Source organism: Cucurbita moschata, unplaced genomic scaffold, assembly GCF_002738365.1.
Source record: "Cucurbita moschata cultivar Rifu unplaced genomic scaffold, Cmos_1.0 Cmo_Scf00003, whole genome shotgun sequence".
NCBI lineage: Eukaryota > Viridiplantae > Streptophyta > Magnoliopsida > Cucurbitales > Cucurbitaceae > Cucurbita > Cucurbita moschata.
Genome location: NW_019268519.1, coordinates 3,611,224 through 3,635,514, shown reverse-complemented (window position 1 = coordinate 3,635,514; position 24,291 = coordinate 3,611,224). Strand labels below are relative to the sequence as shown.

Genomic DNA, 24,291 nt, shown 5'->3' with positions numbered 1-24,291 from the left:
AACACGTTAGTTTTGACCCATAATTAAAATATTATATATATATATATATATTCTAGAATTTGAATAATGTGTACGATATTTATGACATCATCATGTTTTCATCATAATTACCTAATTCCTTTTTATTAATTTACTTGGGAAGCAAGCTTATCCAAAATAATTGATAAATTTCCAACTATTTCCAACCTCATCTAGAATGTTCCATGCTATTATTAATGTTTTTATATTCTTAATTTTATGGATTAAACTAATTAAACTGTCTTAAATTATAAAAATAAAAAGCATGTTATTTTCTGTAATTTTTAAAAATTAGCTTGGATTTTTAAAATACCGTGGTTAAAGGTAAAAGTCATGCCCTTTCCATTTAATCATTGTAATGTGAATTATTTACTTCAAGGACTCACTGTAAATTGAACTTGAGGTAACTTTTGTTAATTTTTATGGAATTGCCACGTGTGCATGTATGGCCGCCCATGTGAAAAATTAACAAATGTTTGGTAAATGTCACCCACTACATTGGTGGATATTTTTTTTTTTACCGTTAAATGTAAAAGAAAAAAAAAATAGTAAAAATATTTTATATAGTTTATAAATATAACAAAAAAAAAATTAAAAATAAATGTGAATTTATGGTTTTTTTTTTCTCTCTCCAAGTAATAATTATTATTTCAAGTTGTCCACATATATTATAATCATTTCTATTTGAACTTTATGTTCTACAACTTATTCTAAAAGTGCATATCATTCGATGCGTTAACATATATATCTCATCAAATCTATTTTGATTTTCGAGATTAGAAAAAATAAAATAAAATATTCAAAAATTACACGTTTATATAAACATAGTATCTCGTTTAGGTTAGGGGTATATTCGCATTGAGTTAGAGAAACCTTTTGGAATAACTTGAAATTTCGAATTGGTTAAGTTGGTAACCTGAGCAACCAGAACAGAGTTCACAACCCTACTCGACCCAACTCTCTATCTTCAGATTGGGTTAAGTTGAGTTGTTTGTTCATTTTTTTATAATTATTTTTTAAAAAACCATAATTACCCATGATATGGTAGGATATGGTTGGGTTGGGTTGTAACTCTATTCTGCAATTGGTCGAGTTAACTTGACTAAAGAAATGTTAACACCGACCCAAGCTTTTTGTTTTCAAAAAATTCAACCTAACCCAAATCAAAAATAGCTAACTTAGTTACGTAATCTAGGTTGGTCGAGTTATCGAGTCATATGAATACCCCTAATCGAGGTTTGATTTTGGGACACGACAAATATCAATTGAAAATAATTGGGTGGTTGAAGAGTGGTTAGTGGATAAAGCAATATTGAATGGGATGATTAGGCCTCGGCCCATAGGCAACAAATGGCCTAAATTTCAAATCTATAAGATTTTTTTTTTCTTCTATTTTTTAATTCCATTTATTATGTTTTATAAATTTTGAAATCAAATATGTACTCAGTATATGTTGAAATTGTTTTTTAAAAACATGTCTAGGGGTTAGTTTTAAAATAGCTTATTATTTTAAACACATTTTAAATGATAAATACATCTAATCTAATGGTCTATAGTTTTTAAATAATTTTTAATTTGGTCCTTTCACTTTCTAAAATTATCAATTCTACCCTTGGTGTTAAAAAATTTCTCAATTAAATCCCAACATTAAAAAAATGTTAAATTTTGCTAATATAAGGTATGTGTGTATCTAGATATGTTCCAAAGAAATAAAATTTTTATATATTAATTGTATTTTGCTAATACTTTCAAATAAAATTTTCGAGAGGTTGCTAAATATATAATTGATTCAAATAATTTTTATAACTGAGCGACCACCGAAATACCTTGTTGGTATATGCAATAATCGATCCCACAATTTGACCTTACGAGAGTTTAGGGTAAAATAATTGATTAATGGTAAAATCCATTTTTTTTTTTAGTATTATAGATGTGACAATATTGCACCTTGATGGTTCATAACGTTATCCAACATAATAAGAAGAAATGAGTCGGCACGAACATAAGATGGTTCATGCCTTCATAGTACTTGAATGGATGAATTGATGAATTTATAGGACGACTCATGAGTCAGCTCTCGATAAGTATGTACGAGTAGTGAAAGCTAATAAAATCTCGAGACTTGAAATGACATCGTGACAGTTATTGATTATCATTGTATTTGTCCTGAAAAATTCCTTGAGAAGCTTCATCATAGTTATTGGTAAGCGTTAAGACTGTTTTGGGCCAACGAATGATCCAAACATAATCGAGTGAAGTTTCAAAATCGACATAGAAGTGTGCCAGTCGATTGAGAAACAAGATGACGAGATGGAGGAGTGCGTTGAACGTTTTGAAAACTCCCAAAAAGCGATAACTCATATGGTTTCAAACCCGTCTAAAGATGTAAAAACTTCACTTGATGCAATAACACCAAGTGACAGATTTAACCCGTAGAGAACCAAACACCAACACAACTTAATAATATCGAAGGCTATGTCAAGCGGTTTTTTGTGCTGACGTTAGTGGGGTTGAAGGCTCGAACACAAATCGTTACGTATAGGTAGTTTGTGTCAATGACGGCCCAAATTTTAATTGACTACATGCCAAACAGTCGAGATTTAATAATTGATCTTTTTTTTTTTTTTTGTGAAACAATAATTTAAAGCTCCCATGTCTTTCACCACATGCAATGAAGATATTTTGACAAAAAAAAAAAAAAAAAATCTACAGAAGAAAACACGAATATCTTTAAATATCTTCGTAGTAAACTTAAAGATAATTCGGCCACGTCATCATGTACGCCAGCTTGAAAAAGACCGCTGCCACGCAACCAACGTTCGAACACGTGGCTAGATATCATTGGGCCTTATTTACCAATTTGATTATTTGCCCATTCTTAATTATTGGTGTTTTTAAATTTATTATTCGCTAAAATACGCATGTCTTTTATTAGTATTATTTAATTTTAAGAATAGTAATTAAGATTTTGTTCAGCTAATTTAAAAAAATAGTAATAAAAATTTTATTTAAAAAGACACATAATAATGAGAATATATTTTTAGATTTTTTTTAAAAAAATGTTTAAATATTTAAAGTATAATGAAAAATTATGCTTATTTTCTTAATTTCTCCGGATTTTAATTTATGTCGAAAAAATAGAAAAATAATTGTTTATTTATTTATGGAAGGGTATTTTAATAAGGAAAGCCTGAAAATTGCTTCCATCAGATTCCCCATTTTCCACTGCTAAATAGCGCATTGGGTTTCGTCTTCTTTCCCAACTCTGTGGAGGGAAGAAGACTGAGAGTGAGAAGCTGCCCATGGAAATGGCTCCCCGTTTGCTCTTCGTCTCCTCTGTTCTTCTGGTTCTTTCCTGCGCTGTTGCCGGATCCGTCTTCGATGATTCCAATCCCATTCGAATGGTCTCTGATCGTCTCCGGGAGTTGGAGTCGGAGGTCGTTCGAGTCGTTGGTCACACTCGTCACGCTCTCCGATTCGCTCGATTCGCTCACAGGTTCATTCGATCGTGTCTCCATGATCCATTCCTTGTAGTTTGGCTTGTTTTTGTACTCAGGTGAGATTGTTGTGGATTGTTTCAGGTATGGGAAGAGGTATGAGACGGCGGAGGAGTTGAAGCTTCGTTTCGGAATTTTCTTGGAGAGTTTGGAACTGATCAAATCGACTAATAGACAAGGCCTTTCTTACAAACTTGGTCTCAATCGTAAGTCGTAGGATTGATGTCTGATTTTGAATAGTTCGCTTGAAATGTAGGTTTATGTGAATTTATCGATTTGTTCGTTGTGGAAATAAGATAATTATTTTGACTTGTGATTCGGATGGCTATCTGTTCGAGTGATTCTACCGATAATTATCTCGCTTAACGTAATTAGTTTTATTGCTGAATCGATGATGGTGCTTGTATATTTTATTGCTGCAGACTTTGCGGATTGGACGTGGGAAGAGTTCAAGAAACACAGGCTAGGAGCTGCTCAAAACTGCTCTGCTACCGCGAAAGGCAACCACAAACTGACTAATGTCGTTCTTCCTGAATCGGTATATCCTTACCTCCACTCTCGACAACTTGAATCCTGAATTACTGATATTTTGTTTGAACAAGCTGGAGAGTGAACATTACAAGAATTTTGACCCGAATGATTTTGGTTTAGTCTAACTGACTTCTATAGTTCTGTTTTATCTCGTCATAACTGACCTATGTTCTGCAAAAGTTTACGTTCCAGTTTATTATACATACAATTTTCTCATTCTTTGCAATGGAAGCAAAATTTGAATTTTTAATTTTTTGTATATATTTCTCTTTGAATCCAAGACAAACTTCCTTCTTGATGTTCTACCCCTTTCCATCCCACATTTTATCGGCAATTTGGGATGAACAACCAATCTTTTTGTCCAAGCATGAGCTACTATGGAACACACTCTAATTTCACTGAATACAAATGATCAAATGAAACTATGATATTCATTTAAGAAAGTTACGGTGTGCCACCAACCGAATATTGAGAATCGGGTCTATCTTATTTTAGAAGTACACGCATTCAAACAATTTTTTTACGCTGATTCTTTGTTTACATCCTGTCTACGTCCGTATTGCAGAAAGATTGGAGAGATGATGGCATTGTCAGCCCTGTTAAAGATCAAGGCCACTGTGGTTCTTGCTGGACATTCAGGTTAGCTATCTTTTCCACTTGGTCGAGGATAGAAATATAGGGATAAGGTGCTCAGGGCCTCCCAATATTTATTCATAAAATTTCTTTTGTTTTGCCGTTGCAGTACAACTGGAGCTCTTGAAGCGGCCTATAGGCAAGCACATGGAGAGGGAATCTCCCTGTCCGAGCAGCAGCTGGTGGACTGTGCTGGAGCTTTTAACAACTTTGGCTGTAATGGTGGATTGCCTTCCCAAGCTTTTGAATACATCAAGTACAATGGTGGCCTTGCCACTGAAGCAGCATATCCTTACACTGCAAAGAACGGCGAATGCAAATACATGTCTGAGAATGTTGGAGTCAAAGTCGTCGATTCTGTGAACATCACTCTTGTAAGTGCAAGTACCAATTCCCTTTATTTGTGAGACCCCACGATTAGGGAGGAGAATAAAATCAGGGTGTGGAAATCTCTCCCTAGCAGAGAATCTCAAGGAGAAATTTAAGGGAAAGTCTAAAAAGGACAATATCTGCTAATGGTAAACTTGGGCTATTATAGATGGTATCAGAGTCAAACATCGTGCGATGTGTCCAAAGAGAGGTGGACACAAGGCGGTGTGCCAACAAGAATGCTAAGCCCCAAAGGTGGTGGATTGGGGGTCCCACATCGATTGGAGGAGGGAATGAGTGCCAGCGAGGATGCTGGGCCCTATAGAGGGTGGATTGTGAGATCCCATATCGGTTGGGGAGGAGAACGAAACACCATTTGGTGTGTAAACCTCTCCCTAACATACGTGTTTTCAAAATCTTAAAGAAAAATCTAAGAGTTCAAAATTTGCTAGTAGTAGGCTTGAACGGTTAACAGGGTTGGCACAAGCTTAGTTAACTTCTCACTCTAATAATGTATTAAAAAAAACCGTGTTACGATCTTTTCTAATTGTTTAGGGTTTATATGCAGGGCGCTGAAGATGAATTGAAGCATGCAGTTGCTTTTGTTCGACCAGTAAGCGTAGCATTTCAAGTGGTGAAAGGTTTTCGCTTATATTCAAAAGGAGTTTACACCAGTAACTCATGCGGCAGTTCTCCTCAGGTTAGCATTAGCTATTTTGTTGGCTCTGTAAAAAGTTTGACACGAATGTCATCATCTTCAGTCAGCCAGCAGTGGCATGGTAACGTGATAAGATCACGTCTGACAGTTTCTGGTTTCAACTGGCAGGATGTAAACCACGCCGTGCTTGCAGTTGGTTATGGGGTTGAAGATGGTGTCCCATACTGGCTTATAAAGAACTCATGGGGACCAAAGTGGGGTGACAATGGCTACTTCAAGATGGAGATGGGCAAGAACATGTGTGGTAAGTTTTCTTTAGTTCAAAATTTCTTCGTTAGGAAAAATTATTGAATGAGACTGCCACAACGTATCTGCTCTCTAATATATATAGCGGTTGAATTTAAATTCATACCAATATATCCTTTAGTAACCATTGAATATAAATTTAAGGTAATCTGACAGTCTATTAATTCAACGACGGTAATCTTATCAACTTCATTGGGATGATCTTTCTCCAGCTGATTCTCATTTGGTTATCTAAACACAATCACATTGTACCAATATTATGTTAAATAATTTCTGGTTATTGTAACAATGAGATGGTAACAGGAAACCAAACAAATAGTAGCCAAGTGTTCTTCATGGGTTCCTGTAGTATTGATAAAAGTATTTGGGCTTTTTCAGGTGTTGCAACTTGTGCTTCATACCCCATTGTCGCTTAGAGTTCGAGAACGGCAAAGCTTCTTACCGCGATATTAAGGTATGGGTATGGTGGATCAGTCTGCAAATTAAAGTTCCCAAGTCATGGAGTTATTATTTAATACGGACTGTGATATTATAATGTATTGGCTATAAGATTGAGAAGCTCTTGTAAATTTGCATATTCAGTGGTTCTTGGATTTGTCTTCATAAGGTACTGGCAGTGGTAGCTCTCTTCAGGGTATTAATTTCTGTACTATGTGGCACTGTTTAGAACTTGGAACCTTTCATTACAAATAAACTTATTTTCTTTCAATTCCTTTTTTTTTTTAAATCTAAGTTTTAATTTTAGTTTTAATGTTTATTTTGGAGAATCATCAAATTACTGAAAAGAATATTATATTTGAGATTTTAGAAGGTGTTAGATAAAAGTTATACCACTTATGATAAAAATTTTAGAGAGTAATAACGATGGATAAGTAATTGTCACTCTAATTCGAGAATGGTCACTTTTATTGTACAATTATTTATATATTTTTGTGGTTGACACGTGTTTTTAAGAATGATAAATATAAAAAACGAAGAAAGTAAAATACTAAGCAACTAAAGTCACGTTGATTGTAGGAGCAGCGATACTACTCAAAAGGACGATTTCAATATTTCCCATACGTAATCCTTGGGGCGGACGAATACGCTCCAATATGATGAGAGGCTATTCCACCTGGAACGAAAGGATCAAACCCTTGGACATCCCATGCATGATTTATAGCTTGTACCCTTCCGGTTAATCCATAAGGATCAAATACCCATATTCCCGGACCATACAATCTGGTTGCATCAAAACTAAAGCAACCCAACCCCGAGAGAAATAAATAAATTCCAAAAATCTTCAGCAAATCCAAAGAAAGTTTTCTTGTACGTTCATCATAAAATATTTCTAGATCTCAATACATACAATGCCAGATAGCTGCCAACGAGAGCTCATTGAAAGAATTCGTTCTTCTTTTCATTTCTATATATATATATATTTTGTAAAAAAAAAAAAAAAAAAAAAAAAAAAAAAACAAATATTAATTATAAAATTTATATTGGAACTTTTGAGATTAAGGATAAATGCATTTAGAAGGTAAGTAATTGTTATTTAAAATTTATTAATAATGTTAGAATATTAACTGACTTAACATTTCAACCCGTGAGTTGGCGGTAAGAATATTAACTCGTCAGTCATCTCGTACTCATTCCGTTACGACCAAAAGATTCCTAATGCTGAAATTTGTTGCAGAAGAATCAGTCTCTCTCTCTCTCTCCCTCTGGAAAAATCACCGATCATCGAAATCTGAGAAGCAAAATTGGCGGTAACGAAAAGCTTCCACTGCGCAATTCCGTGTCCAATTCTTCTTCCATCTCCGTTTAAGCATCTACAATCCAAACATGGCAGCGGAGAGGCACGCCTCTTCGCGCGCAACATCATCTCAAGACAACGCGATGTAAAATTTTCCATAAATTTCAATCGTTTGATTGCATTTATTCTGTTTATTTCAAGCGTCCGATTGTTTGAATTCAGACTCCGCTATGTCTATGTTTTTGGAAATTTCAATTTTAGTTATTCCTCTGTAGTATTCTTCGTGATTTCAGTACGAATCCGACTGTCGAATGTTGAATCGACTTGCCTGAATGTTTTTGGACGATGAATCGGCTAATTTAGGGGATCATCATAGCTTTATAATCAAGGAATACTATCTCCATTGGAATGAGGTCTTTTGGGAAGCCCAAAGGAAAGCCACGAGAGCTTATGTTCAAAGTGGACAATATCATACCATTGTGGAGAGTTGTGTTTGTCTAACACTCTGTAGTATTATTCGTGATTTCAGTACGAATCCGACTGTCGAATGTTGAATTGACTCGCCTGAATGTTTTTTACTGTCTATCTTCCTTCGGTATTGATAGTTCCTTCATTGGACTGGTACAGGTTTCTTGATATACTGCATGAGGCCCCGTTATTTGGTCATCGGAAGCCTGCAAGAACAATTGGGAGCATAATTTATTGTCTTGTTTTGGCAAGTATAATCTCCATCTAAATGAACCAAAATCCATTTGTAATTCTAGTTAGGGAAAGTTCGATAGTTCTTGAATTGGCTGGCTTACTGTATTACTTTGCTTGAAAAGGCTGAAATGATTGCGTTTCTCCCCGATTTAGGTTGGCTATGCTGCTCTGGCTATTGGAGCACCATGGATTTTTCATCCTATAAAGCACTTGGTTGAACCGTTGCTCTGCAGTTGTGATGTTGTTCTGTTGATGCTCACAGGTGTTCTAATAAAGTCCAGAGCTATACTTACTCAGATAAACTAAAACTAACTATTTTCTGACGAAGTGACAATGTTATTTTCTGTTATTTATGTAGCCAGTTTACTTTTCGTCATTGCAAGGCTAAAAGTTTCTATTTAGTTCATTCTTAGGAATTCGAGCTGTTGAACTCGATTATTTTAACTCAACATCTTGACATATAATTTTTTTTTGCTCAATAATTCAACTAAAGAGATATGGTTATAGAACTTTATACTTGTTTAGAAATTAAACCGCGGTTTACTATTTCAGGTATCTTTCAGCAGTATCTAGTATATCAAGTTCATAAAATTCGTTTGCAGGTACTTACATTTATCAATGAAGAACTTTTTTTTGCTTCCTCTTTCCTTTGAAAATTTGAAGAGGTTGAAGGTTTTAAAGATTGAAGTTGCGATATGAACTAAAAGTACTATTGATTGATATTGGTGATGAAGAGAAAATGTTTTCCTTAGTGATGACTTCGTTTTCTGTTGGCTGAATGATCGTGATCTGCTAGATTAGTTATTTCTGTTGCAATATGTTTTCTTGAAGGAAGCCTGTCTTTTGGTCAATCTGGTGTTTCATTTCATGTTCTGTGGTTTACAATGCATTTGAATGGATTTTTTTTTTTTTTCCTTTCTCATTTGCAGGGTTATTATAGCTTTAGCCAGAAGTTAAAGCATATTGTTCGTCTACCTTTCGCAGTTACTGCATATGGTATGTTAGATAGCTGTGCCGACTCAGTCTTTAAAAATTTTCACATTTTTGTGGTGTTGCTAAATGCCACATGGCAATGAAGCGTTTTTACCTGTTTTCCATTTTTTGACGATGGTGGATCCCGATTTTAAATAATTGTTCAATATCAGGAACTGCTGCCCTTTTACTCGTCATGGTATGGGAACCTCAAATCAGTGCACTTTCGATTCCCCTAATTCTGAGGTAGTGAGGTTATACATGTGAATGTTGTCTAGTAGTTTTTCCAGTTAACTGTTATTTACTTTCATTCCCTTCATCGTCACCTTCCCATGGCGATATCTTTTATTAAGACCATGTATCTGATCACCCAAAGATGTTCTATTTATATTTTCTGGATTTTATTACAACCATGGATGTTCCATTATTATCATATTCTGACTGTATGCAAATGTCCTACCTTAATTTTCCATTTTTTGTCATTTTGTTGCTTATTGATCGTATCATTAGAAGCTTCTCCTTTCAAAGCTTACTCCTTAGTTTACATACTTAATCCATGTCCCCATCTTTAGCTAGCTGTACACTACTGACAAAATGTTGTGCTGGATGCCCCTTTTATATCTGCAGGATGATTATGTTAATTGAAGCAGTATGTGCTGGATCGTTTATGGTTATATATATCAGTAAGTTTTATGTATTCATGGGATCTCTTCAGGAGTTGATTGGTACCAATAGTGTTTTCGTTTATTGAATTATTTGTTATTTTTACTCATTTTCTTAGGTCAGTAAGTTCCTTTCATTATAGAGAAACTGTGACTTTGTAATTTGGAGAGTAACATGTTATTGGATGTAGGCTTAGTTTCGGATTGCCGTAAGTTTTAAAATAATCAATTGCAGCTTTTAGAAAAAAACTAACTGTGATATGAATTAAATCAATGTTTGGTAAATTTCGTACTTGAACGTGAAAAAGGTATAATAAAATGGAAACTTTTACAAATTTGATGTGATTAATATTGTCATGCGTGCAATGCAGGTTATGTACAAAAGTACAATTCATTAAATTCTCAGCCTGATGTTTTGAAGTCATTGTATTCCCCACTTCAGCAATCAACTTCTTTGGAAGATCTAAGGTTATATTAAACTGATCACTATACGCTGCTCTTTAGTCTGTATTAGAGTCTAGGTAGTCACTGTGTCTTAGAAAATAATTGTTCAAATACATTTTCGCTAAACCTATTTGATTCTAATTGATTATGAGTTTTTTGGGAAGTTACATTTTTCTCCTATGAAAATAGTGGTAACTTCAGATGACTCGATTTTTTCTTCACATGAATAAAGATTAAGAATTCTTTGGTGGAACAGGTATCATGATGTCGGACGACTTTCTGATCAGCAAATGGCTCTGTTGCAATATCAGCGAGAGAACCTTCATTTTCTAAATGAGGAGGTATATAGTAACCTTATACACATACTTACCTCAAGATGGTTTGGCACCCAGCCGCTTCCTTTCGTCATGCTCTTCTCCCTGTTCCTATTGGAAAGAGCTCATTCAATTGGTAAAGTAGATATTTAGTACCCATTAGATGTCTAGCCTGTAACCTTTGTTCCTGAACCTCTCAGATTCTTCGGTTGCAAGAGTGCTTAAGTAAATATGAACGGTCTAGCGATGGAAGCACTCCTCAGGTGATCATTGTTAATCTGATATTTGATGTTTTTTTTAGATTTTATCTGTATAGTACTTGTATAACTAAAGTTTGTACTGGTTTGTAAGATATCATTCATGTGTCGAGCCTAAGAAGCACAAACACAAGCATGACGACACGACAATGTCTTAAATGAAGTAGGACACAAACATGTTGGAGAGATGTTTCTTTTTAGAATATGCCTATATTGGTATATTTAATATTTCATAATAAATACAAAGAAAGTAAATTCAACATAAATATCGTTTGATCTTGAAGTGTTAGTGTTGGATGTGTTTTTAGATAATATTGTCGTTTGATCTTGAAGTCTCCTGGTTTTGTTATCTACTTCATTAGAGTATCTGAAAATGAAAATTTTCTCACATGATAGTCAAGGATGAAGGAATATGTGAAGGAATGTAATATGAATGAAAATGGCTGTAGTTACCGGTGGCTCCTTTTTCAGGTTGACCTTGCCCATATGCTAGCTGCTCGTGACCAGGAATTGAGGACACTTTCAGCTGAGGTATGTCTTGCATACAGTACTATGGTTATGCTTTTATTTCATTTTTAATAACATCCAACTTATGTGCATTCAACTAATTTATTGGGATGTCAGATCCTACTTGTATTATTTAAAGATATTCGGTTTTACTGTCCTGTTTTTTTATCACTCGGCCAACTTATGCTGGTTTGCTGTGGGTGTGCTTCCATGACCTTGAAGTATATTGTCAGCTTAAATTATTGTTTAACAACTCAAATTCACCACGAGCCGACATCGTCTTTTTTAGGCTTTCCCTTTTGGGCTTCCCCTCAAGGTTTTTAAAATGCGTCTGCTAGTGAGAAGTTTCTACACTCTTGTAAAGAACATTTCGTTTCCCTCTCCAATCGATGTGGGATCTCACAATCCACTTCACTTCGGGGCCCAACGTCGTCACTAGCACTTGTTTCCTTCTTCCAATTGATGTGAGATCTCACAATCTACCCCCCTTCGAGATCCAATATCCTCGTTGACACGTCGCTTGGTGTCCACCCCCTCTAGGGCTCAGTGTCCTTGCTGACATATGGCCTGGAGTCTGGCTCTAATACCATTTGTAACGGCCCAAGCCTACCACTAGTAGATATTGTCCTCTTTGGTTTAGAGAGAAGTTTCTACATTCTTGTAAAGTATGCTTCGTTCCGCTCTCCAACCGATGTGGGATCTCACAGAAATTACTTTGACCACACCAGGAATCATAATTTTCCGTAACAATTGAATTATATGTTGCAGATGAATCAGGTAACATCAGAACTTAGGCTTGCTCGATCTGTGATAGCTGAGAGGGATACCGAGATTCAGAAATTACTCATCACCAACAAGCAGGTACTAATTTGAACATCATCCAACCCGACGTCCTCTCACACATTGCATATGGGCAAAACCTTCTATCTGTGAATTTAACATCTTGCCATCCATGAATAGTATGTAGAAGAAAATGAAAGACTGAGAGCTATTCTAGGAGAATGGAGTACACGAGCTGCTAAGGTACATCACTGCTTATTCTACTACCTTCATTTGATGGAACAAATAATATCTTCAATTCGCTAAAGCAATGACCTTTTATCGTTGCGCCAAAGCTTGAGAGAGCGCTTGAAGGCGAGCGTTTATCAAATAATGAATTGCAAAGGAGGATTTCAACACTAAAAAAGCATCAGAGCAGCAGGGGAGTTGATGCCTAACCGCCTTCCACAGGGTAAATTTATTCTCCATTGAATATAGATTGAGCAGCAGCAGATTAGACCGAGTTTTCTCCTGCGTTATGGTCTCCAACATTTGACCAAATGCAGGCAGCAGCAGCTGTAAAGGAATGAAGGTTGTTTTTTTCTTTCTTTCTTTCATTCAAGATCCTTTAGATTTATTTTATTTTATTTTATCCTCCTCTCCTCTCTCTTTTGGACTCGCGAGTCATGACTAAGCATCAATTTCTTTGATTCCTCACGACACGAAATGACCAGAAATTTATTGTAAAACTAGATAAATCAGGAATGAACTATTTCAATGTTATTGGATAATCGTGTTGCTTTTTCATAAGTGAGGTGATGAAATAGAATATGTGCTGATTTTATAAGTGAGGTGATGTAATATTTGCGTCCTGATTCTATAGTCATACAAGCAATCAATCAATTGGGGCATTATATGATATAAGAAAACACTCATTTTGAAACATGATGGAAGCTATCTGGAATATCAATTTCAACACAAAACATGACATCAAATTAAAAATACAAACCTCAACAAAAAAAAGGGAGAAAATCCTCCGGTATTTACTGTTTACAAAATTGAGCTGTGGTTCAGTTACAATGGAGTGGCATGCGTAGTTTCGTTTAAGAAGAGGCAACCAAATACGTCATTGTAAAATTCTCGACCTTTTATAATTCCATCTCCAAAAACATTTTCGACGTCGTACTTGCAAGCTCTGGTGCAATCAGGGCAGTAAGTCACCTAAACAAATGGGATGATGAACATTGCACATTGGTAAAAACAGCATAGACATTTGACTCGAAAGCACGAAAAGCCATAAATGGTCATTTGAAAGATGATGAAAAGCATCTCAAATAATGAAAGCAGAAACGAGATGGTGTTAGTTCAAACCTCCAATAGCTTTGGTTGAAAAGAGGAATCGAGCATCACATCCAGACCATACATGGCTCTAGAGAATGGACTATGCATCTCAGGGTGAACCACTGCAGCTGACTCGAATACTGACCGGATCATGCTTCTCACTCTTGAATGGATATCCAACCACTTGACTGTAATATTCCCATTAGGACAAAAAGCTTTAGCTTAATTGAAAGAGAACAATTAATAGAACGTCGAGGGATAGAATGTCGATGTCGATAAATTCAAAGCTTGCTTACCATTGTGCTCTTGCTCAAATTCCTTGACAAAGTCTGCTATGTTTTTATGATTTAATTTTCCACGGTAGTTCTGCAAGTAAAGCATTTGAGTCTATAAAAATGATCTAAAAATAAAATAGCATAATTGATTTCTCTGGGGCATCCAAAACTGTAGTAAGCTAGACCGACTGCTCGATAAAGCTACATTTTAATCACAAATGATGGAGATAAGAACATACCATAACCGTAAAGTGAGTCTCGTACTCGAAAAGACTCTGCTTCTCTAAAGAATATGGATTATTTGCCAATCGAACCTGGAGAAAGGGAAGGAATTGAGTAAGGATTTCAACATGGTTGTGCAAGAAAGATGAACAGAGGCATTCAAGAAATTTGCAACCACAAGAATTCACATTACCCAAAAAGAATCTGCGAGGAAGATTTCCAAAGGCTTCATACTGCGTACAAGTACAATATAACGCAGATCAAACTTCTTCCCATTAAACAGAGCAGGATGCTCAATATACTTTTGACATATCTTAGGACCAGTTTCCATGAGACGGATAATAGCGGATAGGTTGTCGGTGACTGTAGTATCTATCGTCCGTGCCATATTCCAAGGTTTCAGAATCCATAAATTATTTAAACCATCTCTTTTACGCACAAGATAATCACCAATAAGTTGGGATAAATGTGTCTCGAGATTGTATGTAGGCTGCAACCACTCGGGACATCCATGTGCCTGTAAGAAAAGTGAGATTTCTTTGATTTAGCATCATTTGGGCAGAAAGAAATAAGAAGTATTGCCAAACACTAGAGAAGGAAGAAATAAGTGACCTTTTAAAACCAAGTATATATATATATATATATATGAGTTAGTTTCCATAGTTTACCTTCTCCACAGTCTCTGCCAAATGATGTTTCATGACAAGACAAGCTTCAAAGGGAAATTGGTTTACATATTGCTGATCTGTTATCCCAGTAGCCTTCTTCGTTTCCTCATCAATCTGCATACTTGTCCATATAATATCTGCCTCTTTCGGATCGCTAGCTGGAATGAAATAAATTGCACAAATTTTTTTAAAACTATCTAAGAGAAAGATCAACATCAAAGTATTAAATGAAGTACAATTCTTGGAACAAAACTGAATTTAATTTCTGGCCTAGGAAAGGAAAAAAAAAATCAAGATAACCACATATGCCTGATGTGATTGATTTTTTGGAAGTACTTTGGCTCAATCTACATTAGAGCAAAATACTAACGTGAGTATCCCACGTCAGTTGGGGAGGAGAACGAGAGTGTAGAAACCTCCCCCTAGCAGACGTGTTTTAAAAACCTTGAGGAGAAGTCTAAAGCCCAAAGAGGACAATATCTACTAACAGTGAACCTCAACTAATGCATTCTGACATAATAAAAATAGTTCTAGTACGTACTAATTATAAATTCAGGGCGGTTTAAATATTCTTCAACTTGAGGATTGTCAGTGTAAACACGTAAAGTGCCTCCTTTGATCTGATGCCGTCCTTCAGTGTTTGATGTGGTTTGAGGTATGGGCGAAGCCAACGCTTTTGACTGCAGATTCCTGATGTATTTCTCATACTCCTGAAATAATTTCTCTACATTAGATTCGAACTTAGCAATGTCCCCTCGCAGCTATGGAAATGAATAAGATAAGGGATTTATCAGTAGGGAAGTACATGAACAAAATAGTTTTGTGGAGTATGAAACCAAGCTGTAAGTCTAGCAGACCGTTGTTTGTCCTCCCCAATGCCAAAGAGATAATCACGAGTGCATTCGTCACCTTTCTGAACATCGAGGATAGGCCATAATATGGTGAAGCTGGAAACAAAAATTAAATGATCATTTTATCATAAAGGCGCAATAATACATAGAGCATGCTTAGAAAATGAAGGGAAAGAATAGGGTGTAAAGTAACCTTATGGCTGACGCTAGCTTTCCATCTGGCATGAAGAGGAAAGGAGCCACTCTGAAATTTGGCTCATCACTATGCCGCAAAGCTGAACCTAGCTCATCCATCACGTACCTGCAAAGAGCTCCAGATAAAAAGATTAAAACATGCCCGTGCTGGAAAAGGTGGAAAAGCAACTTGAATCTAGTTGATAAACAACATACCAAACAGAGGTTTCATCAATCTTTTCCTCATCTGCTAGTCTGTATGTCATCAAATATTGCCACATTGCATTTATAACTCGATCAGGGAGAGGCTCTTCAGGAGTCCACTCAGGGAGGCGCGGCAGAAGCATTGAATCAATGACATGCTTTCCAGAATTCAATATTTTTTTTACGTCAATGCTATTCAGAGTATGCAGATTAGGGAGAGATTCAATAATGTCTACAGCCTTCTCTCCAAGAGGACCAGGAATATCCACCTGCAGAACCAAATATGAACGGTAACAGATACTAATAGCTATTTACAAACAAACTCTTAGAGCAGGATACCATAGCAGATAGACTAATTTTGACAAATACCTCCAGAGAACTTAAGCAAGGAAATTCCTTAAGGATTTCCAACAAGTCACCAACTGAATTCTGTTCCAAGGGATTTCCCCGAAGATTCAAGTACGAGAGAGATGGCAACTCAACAGGAGAAAAGGCCTGAGAAGGATAACTAAGAGGATCATCAAACCATGTGAAACTAACTAGTGGTCATAACTGGTACATTCAAATGCCATAACCATCAGTCCAACTTTCAAGATAAATAGCACACATTCAAATGCCAAACCAGTGCTTAAGAGTTTACATTTCCTTCGAGATAATAACACACTAACCAATATAGCTGCAGAGTTCTCACCTTGTTGTTTAAATTGTGAATACCTCTATGTGAAAGGTCTAGACTAGTAACGTCCTGCAATGAGTGATCAGCTGGGTAGATGCTTCCAGGATTATCCTTTTCATATATATCTCCACAAAAGCCCAATGCCCACTCAGAAAAGTTATGAGTAAATCGTGAGTTGTAGATTTCCAAATTTGGAGATCCATCAAGAACTTTCTGCTGCAGGATCTCATCACTGTAAAGGAAGCGTTCAGAACACTTCTGAAATGCATTCAATAATTTAAGCATGAAGACACGAGTATTTTGCACCACTGGACTATCATACATACCAGTTTTCTACAGCAGGATTATTGTTCAACCAAAGTGCTCTAAGATGTTTAAATTTAGCAACTTCCTGAGCGACCACATCTACATTACTAAGCTTGTTTCCAGTCAAGCTAAGTGCCAGTAAATCCTAAATCAGAAGAAACAAAATGCACTTTTAAGACTAGTATATGAAAATATCCATAGCTACGAAATCAGAAACTAGAAAGTTATATTAAGAGAGATTTCTATTTCCAATATTACTGAAAATTTGTTGAAATATTCAGTATGCTATATCAAAATACATTCTCCTGAAAAGTGATAACATCAAAATTTTGATTACAAATTCTACTTTTTCTATAATATTCACAGGAAAACTATACGCATTGTAATTATAATCAACGCAATGCAACCAGTTCAACATTGAGTTTATATCAGTTTTCGATGATAACATTTTACGTCAAATTTTTTTCTCAACTGACAGAAATACCGGAAACTTAGTTGGCAAATCGAGGGACAAGAGTGTATCATCATCAATTTGAAGATCTTCAAGCTCCAACCATCTCACAGAGCCATTTCCTTTTTCTTTCGCACCATGTATTTCACTCTCCAATAGTTCCCAAACACTCTGTTGATCTACTTCTTCCTCTTTCGCGTCCTCATCCAAATTCATATCAACATCTACACACATCAAGGACGCCATTCTCTCGGCCAATCCCGGCACTTCCAGCAACTGTCCGCACGCAACCATTCCCAAGTTAACAAGAGTAACTCACTTCAGTAGCCTTAGAAATGAAGGAACAAATTCAGTATAAGAATATAACCTGATTGTAAGCGTCGGAGAGACGGAAAGTCCAGGCATGGTCGACGAGGAACACGTGCGATTCCTTGGACATGAAGTCTGAGGAGAGGACGAGCCGTCTACAGCGTCCATCCTCGAACGGTTCGACTTGAAAGTGAGCGCCACCGTCAAAGGTCTCCGAAGTCAGTTTCTGAAACAGTTGACGGTGTAAAGATTGAGGAAGTCCGGAGGCGGCGAGGAGCAAACCATGGACTTCAACGAAATCCTCATAAGCTTCGATTCTATTTCCGGCGGCCATTTCTGGACGTGATATTCGCTGTCCTTCGCCGTTCAGTGGCGGCTTTGTGCAACTCAAAAGAGCAGAACTGAGCTCGGGCAACACACCCGAGAAAGACAGTCAATCGGTGGGCTTTAAGAATCCATTAGTATGATGTGAGCCCAAGTCCATAGTTTTCGGCCTTTACGGCCCATTATATCCGAGCATGTGAGCCCAAGCCCATAGTTTTCGGCGGCCCATTATATCCGAGCCTAAGCTCGTCTGCGAATGTGCCGTAAAATTTAATTAAAAACACTCTCTCTCTCTCCTTTAATATCTCTCCATTCTTAAAATTATAAATTTAATTATTAAACTTTCCAAAAAAAAATTAATTAAATTAAATTTAGAGTTTTATTTAACTCAATCTTTGTGGTGGACTTTGATTGTTACAAATGGTAGCAGAAGTTTATATCGAGCGGTGGGCCAGCTGTCACAATCGCATTCTTGATGGCAGCGAACGTACGATTGTCCAGCACTCATATTTTATATTTTATTTGGGTAACTGATAAACCCAAAACCCTTCAATTATATCCCAACCATTTCATTACTCGTGTTACGGGTTAATATTCTTGACTTTTGAGAAGAACAAAAAGTTGGTTCGAAATTAGTATTCGTGTTACAGGTTAGTATTCTTGACTCTAGCCATAAGCTATAGTAGTTCCAGCTTGCAACAACTACAAGCTGCCTTGACGACTGACACTCTATCTCAAGACGTACTCCTTACAAAGAACTAGGTTATGTATAAATGAAGTTTCTGGGTCATCATTTAGGTTTCAAAAGGGCATGCTCGATTCGATTCCTACTCGTGCCGTGTAGTTTATTGGGTCATTCTTTAGATTCATGGTCGTTATTTTCAATAAATTCATGTCGGCTAGATTTAGATAATAGATAATAGATAATATAAATGTAATCTTAATATTTAAATTTGAATTTGAATTTTATTTGTTTATGTTTCTATAAATTAAAACGTGAAGTTGAGATTGGAATAGAAATAAATGGGTTATCCTTTACCCTCAACTCCAATTTTTTCACCTTCTTCTTCCACGTTCATCTCTCAAGAGGAATTCAATTTATTCCACAAAATCGACAGACAACTCTACACCATACTCACCATCAACATTGGCAGAGACCCCATTGAAGCTCTGCAAATAATGGCGTTTTGGCTATGGCTCGAACGAGCCGGTTTTCGCAACACCGTTTTCCGAATGCTCCAATTGCCACTCAATTTTATCAACGACCTCGCCAATGAAGCCGTTGCCGCTCTCGCCTGCATTGCCTCCGACCACACACCGCCGTCCTCCGATGACCGCAGCAATAATATTCCTCTCACACAAATTTTCATGACCAAGGAAATTTCTCTTCAGATTCTCTATGCCAATCGGACGGCGGCCGTTGAAGGGGTGGCTAAAATTCAGAACGAGGTCTGTTTTAGATGTATGACAGATATTATGATCACAGCCATTAATCAACGCCAACTCGCGGCCGCCGCCGCCCCCGCCGGTACCCCGTTACCGTCTCAGCCGCCTTCTTTTCATATAGCCGTTGATAGTAGAGATTGGGTGTGTTTTATTTATATTTTTATAACTAAAAAAGTTTAGAAATATTTTTATTAATTTAACATTTTCTTAATAATTTATTAAGGTACCGCCAGATGAAAGAGCAGTTTTTGTAACGTTTTCCAAGGGCTATCCGGTGAATGAGAGGGAGGTTCGAGAATTTTTCACCGTAAACTATGGCGATTGCATACAAATGTTTCAAATGCAAGAAGTAAAGCCAAACCAACAAGCACTGTTTGCTCGTATAGTGTTTTGGTCAGCCGCTACTATAAACCACGTTCTTCAAGGACAGCCCAAAATGAAGTATACTATCAATGGAAAACATATATGGGCTCGGAAGTTTATTCCCAAACCGCCCCTAGCCCCATCTTTGCCTCGCCTTCCACCTAGGTCACTTTGAGTTCTATTTTCAAACATGGAAAGTGATATATTTCGACTTATATTACTCTATAAAATATTCATAAAATATTATTTCATTTCATTTTGTTTTTTTATATATTTTTTTTTTTAGATAAGTATTCATGCAAATGAAATTTTAATCAAAATATATGATTTTTATTTCATTACAAACATATTTTGAATCATATTTTATCTTAAATTTTGGAAACTAAATATATCATTTTAGATTTTTTTTTTAATTATTAAAGATATATCAAAATAATAATAAAATTTCTAATTATTTGAATTAATAAAATAATATTATGAAATTTATTTTAAGATATATTCTGATCAAACAAAATGACATTTTTTTTTATTAAAAGAAACTAATTATGACTGTCTTATTTGTAAATATATATAAAAATAACTAAAAATCACATATAAAAACAAAAAAAATAAAAATAGATGTGATCTGTCAATCTCATCTCATTATTATAAAACCAATAAAAAAAATATATGTTTTAAAATAAAATATTAACTCTTTATATACGACGGATATCTAATTCAACTCGTTATTCGTCTCGCAAACGAAATAAGCCATTTCGAATAGATTTATTATTACAGAATACAATTAATCCGACATGGGCTACATGAGCCCCCAGTAATTTATCGGATAAATTGATAAGTCGGGTATTCTCGATCCACCAAGCAAAAACGATAGTTTCCTGGTCACGACAATCTAACTAAAGTTCTATTAAAGAGCGTCTACACGGGAAGAACCTCCTCAAAAAAATACCTTTGTTTAAGTGAATGTTTTTTATACAAAAAGTCTTAAATTCATAATCTTACACCATGATGTTATCATATTTATGAAAAATGTCATAATTAATATAAAATATAAATAATTAATTTTTTTAATTGACAACTTAAATTTTTTAAAAATTAATTAATTTAATAAAATATTATTAAAAAATGAAAAATAGAATAGGAATCCAACCATGTAACTATTCTCTACCACACAAATATAAACTAATTAAATATTGAAAATACAATAAAATATACTATAAACCCGATCAAAATAAAGAATATTAAAATATAATAAAGATATATTCTATAAATAATATTCTTTTTAAAGGTTATATCTCGTTTAAATTTTAATTTTGTGTTCATAATTCTTCGATTAAAGTTTTGAGAATTGGTCTTATATAATCAAAATTTCAAACAAATCCAAATTATCGCCAAATTCCCGCGTCATTTTGGTCGAGCTTTTGCGCCTCTCGCTTCATCTGTGCCTACGACCTTAATTTCTCTGGATTTGGAGGGGTTTTGGAGGCCGGATCTTGCTAAAATTTAGATGTGGAGAGAGCTGGAAAGTTTCAGGTTTCGTTGATTTACGTTTTATGTGCAGTGCCAATTGATTCGCTATGGATTCCGTATCAAGTCGCGAGGATTCTTGGGAAGATGTTTGCAGTATCAATTTGATGCCCTCGGCATTGTAAGTCGCCTTCAAATTATGATCTATGTTTCACAGTTCAGATGATTTCAAGGTATGCATTATCTGCTATTTATAACTTTGGTGGATATAAATGTTGCCAAGTTTTTCTTAGATATTTCTTGCTTCTGTGGGCTGCATGTTTAGGGCTTTGCTGTGATTTCTTTGATGACATTGTAGCTTTATAAGGTCTATAGAATATGTCAATTATCCATATCTCAGTTATATCAATCTGTGGTTTGAATAGATTTTTGCTGAACATTGGTGATGCTTAGACACCTAGAATGAACTAAGGAAGTTGATATTTCCTTTGTAACTGTGAAGCTAAAGAAAAATGAAAAGTTCTCTGGCTCTGTCTGATACTAAGTTAAATTTGTAGGGCTTCAGTTATTCCTTGCGTGCCTGCAGATTTTGTAGTGTTTTTAGCATCTGGTGTGAGTGTAACATCTTGGTTGGTTGTACATGTTTGAAAGTGATGTTGTTGCTAACCAGTAAAGGTACGCCGTGCACGACATTCAACTATCGATTTGTTTTGGAGTCGAGCGAGGATTTTGAGCGTTAGAATATAGAGTTTATGTGAGATCTCAAATCGGTTAAGGAGGAGAACAAAACATTCTTTATAAGGGTGTGGAAACCTCTCCTTAGTAGATGCGATTTAAGAACTTTGAGGGGAAGCATGAAAAGGAAAACTCAAAAAGGACAATATCTACTAGTGATGTGCTTGGGCTCTTGTAAATGGTATCAGAGTCAGATACCGAGCGATGTGCCAGTGTGGATTGGGGGTCCCACATCAATTGGAGAAGAGAACAACCGGGACGCTAGGTCCAGAAAGGGGGTGGATTGTAAGATCCCACCTCGGTTGAGGAGGAGAATGAAACATTCTTTATAAGAGTGTGGAAACCTCTCCCTAGTAGATGTGATTTAAGAACTTTGAGGGGAGCATGAAAAGGAAAACCCAAAAAGGACAATATCTATTAGTGATGTGCTTGGGCACTTGTAAATGGTATCAGAGCCAAATATCGGGTGATGTACCAACGTGGATTGGGGGTCCCACATAGATTGGAGAAGAGAACAACGGGGATGCTAGGTCCAGAAGGGGGGTGGATTGTGAGATCCCAGACACAGGAGGAGAACGAAGCATTATTTATAAGAATGTGGAAACCTCTCCCTAGCATACGCGTTTCAAAAACCTGAAGGGAAAGTTCGAAAGGGAAAGCTCAAAGAAAATAATATGTACTAGCGGTGGTCTTGGACTGTTGCAGTTTAGCTGTTGTATCTCTTGAATGTTGTACTAGTATTTATACGTGGTTAAGTTTCCTCGATGTTATTGCAAGCATTTGTGGTTCATGTGCCATTCTTGAAAGAATAGATTGTAGTATATGAAACAGGGCAATACACTCCTGATTTTCACAAGCTCAGTTTATATCAATTTATATACTCTTTAGATTGAAAGGATTTGCATTTAATATTTGGTTCAATTCTATAATGTTCCATGTAATGAACACAAAGCCAAGCTTGTGCTGAAGCCAGTACATCCGAACGAGCATTGGAAATTATCTTCGAGCCAATTCGACAAGACACACATCTTCAGGTACAAAGCTTCTAACTCAGCCAACCAAAACAATGTCTTTTAGCAACAAAGCCAGAGGCCCTCGTATATCATAGCTTAAAAGGATATTATATATGATCTTACACTCCATTGTGTTACACAAAAGGAAGAAAGTGCTGGCAGCCTTAGCTAGAGCCGCCCATGTATGTAACATTCGGATCTCTACACGAGTTCACCTTTTCATACAAGGTTGATAAGGGTATTTTACAATTCCTTCTGGCATGAAGTATGCATCAATTCTTTCATTCCATGTTTTCGGGGTTTGCTTCAGTCTGTCAAGAGTCTTTTTCAACTGGTAGGTGATTCGAAAATAGAGGCGTCTTGATCTTTAGATTCTGAGTCGGATAGTGTGCCGAATCACTGATCAAAGAGTCAATTTTGGAGAGATTCTTGTGGTGACATCAATTTTTATCTTCTGTTTCTCAAAATACAAGTACAAGTCTGTATTTTACGTAATTTTCAGATGCACGCCACTAGTTGGAAACGGAGGCTAGCTAACAACATGTTCGGTTGAATTCGACAAGGCTGTAGGCACTGGTGAATTGTTGTTTAACTTGAACTCATGAAGGCCGGAAGGACACACAGTGATGAATCGACCCACCGCTATTAGGTATTGTCTTCTTTGGCCTGTTTTGTATCGTCGTTAGTTTCACAGTTCCAAAACGAATTTGTTAGGGAGCGATTTCCACACCCTTATAAAGAATGTTTCATTTCTCTCTTCAAATCGATGTGAGATCTACCAGTTACAATGTGAGATCTACTGGTTAACTCTCAGATCACCCATTTTGAACTTGAGAAGATGAAAAGCATAGCAGCTGTATAATTCAAAGCTTCTAAAGGATGAAAATGGCAGAGCAAAGTTTTCATCCAAAATTGCTTTAGATTTTGGAGGAAGTAGAAGCCTGCAAATACTCATGTTTTTGTAGTTTATTTGAACATGCAACTTAAATAACTGTTCATGTAAATCACATTTATTAGGTTAAGTAATTCATAAAAAAAACAATACTGTAAAAATTAATATAATTTTTTTGGTCCTTCCTGAGATCTACTTGATATTTTAAAT

The 24,291-nt window shown here is 36.0% G+C and overlaps 4 protein-coding genes and 1 long non-coding RNA gene across 6 annotated transcripts; 4 read left to right on the top strand and 1 right to left on the bottom strand.

Annotated features, from left to right (window-relative positions):
• Positions 1 to 3,208: 3,208 nt before the first annotated feature.
• On the top strand, positions 3,209 to 6,721 carry LOC111440035 (thiol protease aleurain-like). The gene is made up of 8 exons (XM_023077411.1): positions 3,209 to 3,514; positions 3,600 to 3,721; positions 3,938 to 4,053; positions 4,612 to 4,685; positions 4,789 to 5,053; positions 5,617 to 5,748; positions 5,875 to 6,010; positions 6,391 to 6,721. The coding sequence occupies exons 1-8, from the start codon at positions 3,321 to 3,323 to the stop codon at positions 6,426 to 6,428; spliced, it is 1,077 nt and encodes a 358-aa protein (XP_022933179.1). The 5' UTR covers positions 3,209 to 3,320; the 3' UTR covers positions 6,429 to 6,721.
• A 916-nt stretch (positions 6,722 to 7,637) lies between these two features.
• Positions 7,638 to 13,225, top strand: LOC111440041. Of its 2 annotated transcripts, XM_023077424.1 has the most exons (14): positions 7,638 to 7,892; positions 8,375 to 8,462; positions 8,603 to 8,711; positions 9,002 to 9,051; positions 9,379 to 9,445; positions 9,595 to 9,667; positions 10,049 to 10,104; positions 10,455 to 10,551; positions 10,784 to 10,868; positions 11,042 to 11,104; positions 11,570 to 11,629; positions 12,374 to 12,466; positions 12,566 to 12,628; positions 12,721 to 13,225. In XM_023077424.1, exons 1-14 carry the CDS (start codon positions 7,837 to 7,839, stop codon positions 12,820 to 12,822), a joined length of 1,062 nt encoding a protein of 353 aa, XP_022933192.1. In that variant the 5' UTR covers positions 7,638 to 7,836; the 3' UTR covers positions 12,823 to 13,225. The 2 variants fall into 2 exon arrangements, with proteins under 2 accessions (XP_022933192.1, XP_022933199.1); XM_023077431.1 differs by lacking the exon at positions 7,638 to 7,892 and having other exon boundaries at positions 8,375 to 8,466.
• Positions 13,226 to 13,305: 80 nt separating this feature from the next.
• On the bottom strand, positions 13,306 to 18,249 carry LOC111439992 (tubulin--tyrosine ligase-like protein 12). The gene is made up of 15 exons (XM_023077390.1): positions 17,900 to 18,249; positions 17,566 to 17,808; positions 17,102 to 17,226; positions 16,791 to 17,007; positions 16,469 to 16,594; positions 16,112 to 16,368; positions 15,915 to 16,022; positions 15,676 to 15,817; positions 15,412 to 15,580; positions 14,871 to 15,028; positions 14,396 to 14,719; positions 14,220 to 14,294; positions 14,002 to 14,071; positions 13,736 to 13,893; positions 13,306 to 13,585 (listed from the first exon to the last, which is right to left on the bottom strand). Exons 1-15 carry the CDS (start codon positions 18,173 to 18,175, stop codon positions 13,439 to 13,441), a joined length of 2,595 nt encoding a protein of 864 aa, XP_022933158.1. The 5' UTR covers positions 18,176 to 18,249; the 3' UTR covers positions 13,306 to 13,438.
• A 939-nt stretch (positions 18,250 to 19,188) lies between these two features.
• Positions 19,189 to 20,149, top strand: LOC111434179. Its single transcript, XM_023071548.1, has 2 exons — positions 19,189 to 19,752; positions 19,835 to 20,149. The coding sequence occupies exons 1-2, from the start codon at positions 19,189 to 19,191 to the stop codon at positions 20,147 to 20,149; spliced, it is 879 nt and encodes a 292-aa protein (XP_022927316.1).
• Positions 20,150 to 21,397: 1,248 nt separating this feature from the next.
• On the top strand, positions 21,398 to 24,073 carry LOC111440112. The gene is made up of 3 exons (XR_002709906.1): positions 21,398 to 21,674; positions 23,129 to 23,210; positions 23,692 to 24,073. It is a non-coding gene; the product is annotated as an uncharacterized LOC111440112 (long non-coding RNA).
• Positions 24,074 to 24,291: the final 218 nt, after the last annotated feature.

Coding starts and splice junctions, on each gene's coding strand:
- LOC111434179 (XM_023071548.1), top strand. CDS start 19,189: ATGGGTTATCCTTTACCCTCAACTCCAATTTTTTCACCTTCTTCTTCC. Junction 19,753..19,834: donor CCGTTGATAGTAGAGATTGG/GTGTGTTTTATT, acceptor TAATTTATTAAG/GTACCGCCAGATGAAAGAGC.
- LOC111440035 (XM_023077411.1), top strand. CDS start 3,321: ATGGAAATGGCTCCCCGTTTGCTCTTCGTCTCCTCTGTTCTTCTGGTT. Junction 5,749..5,874: donor CATGCGGCAGTTCTCCTCAG/GTTAGCATTAGC, acceptor TTCAACTGGCAG/GATGTAAACCACGCCGTGCT. Junction 6,011..6,390: donor GATGGGCAAGAACATGTGTG/GTAAGTTTTCTT, acceptor GGGCTTTTTCAG/GTGTTGCAACTTGTGCTTCA.
- LOC111439992 (XM_023077390.1), bottom strand. CDS start 18,175: ATGGCCGCCGGAAATAGAATCGAAGCTTATGAGGATTTCGTTGAAGTC. Junction 17,809..17,899: donor TCTCCGACGCTTACAATCAG/GTTATATTCTTA, acceptor GCGTGCGGACAG/TTGCTGGAAGTGCCGGGATT. Junction 17,227..17,565: donor ATTTGCCAACTAAGTTTCCG/GTATTTCTGTCA, acceptor CTTCTGATTTAG/GATTTACTGGCACTTAGCTT.
- LOC111440041 (XM_023077424.1), top strand. CDS start 7,837: ATGGCAGCGGAGAGGCACGCCTCTTCGCGCGCAACATCATCTCAAGAC. Junction 9,446..9,594: donor TTTCGCAGTTACTGCATATG/GTATGTTAGATA, acceptor GTTCAATATCAG/GAACTGCTGCCCTTTTACTC. Junction 12,629..12,720: donor GGAGTACACGAGCTGCTAAG/GTACATCACTGC, acceptor GTTGCGCCAAAG/CTTGAGAGAGCGCTTGAAGG.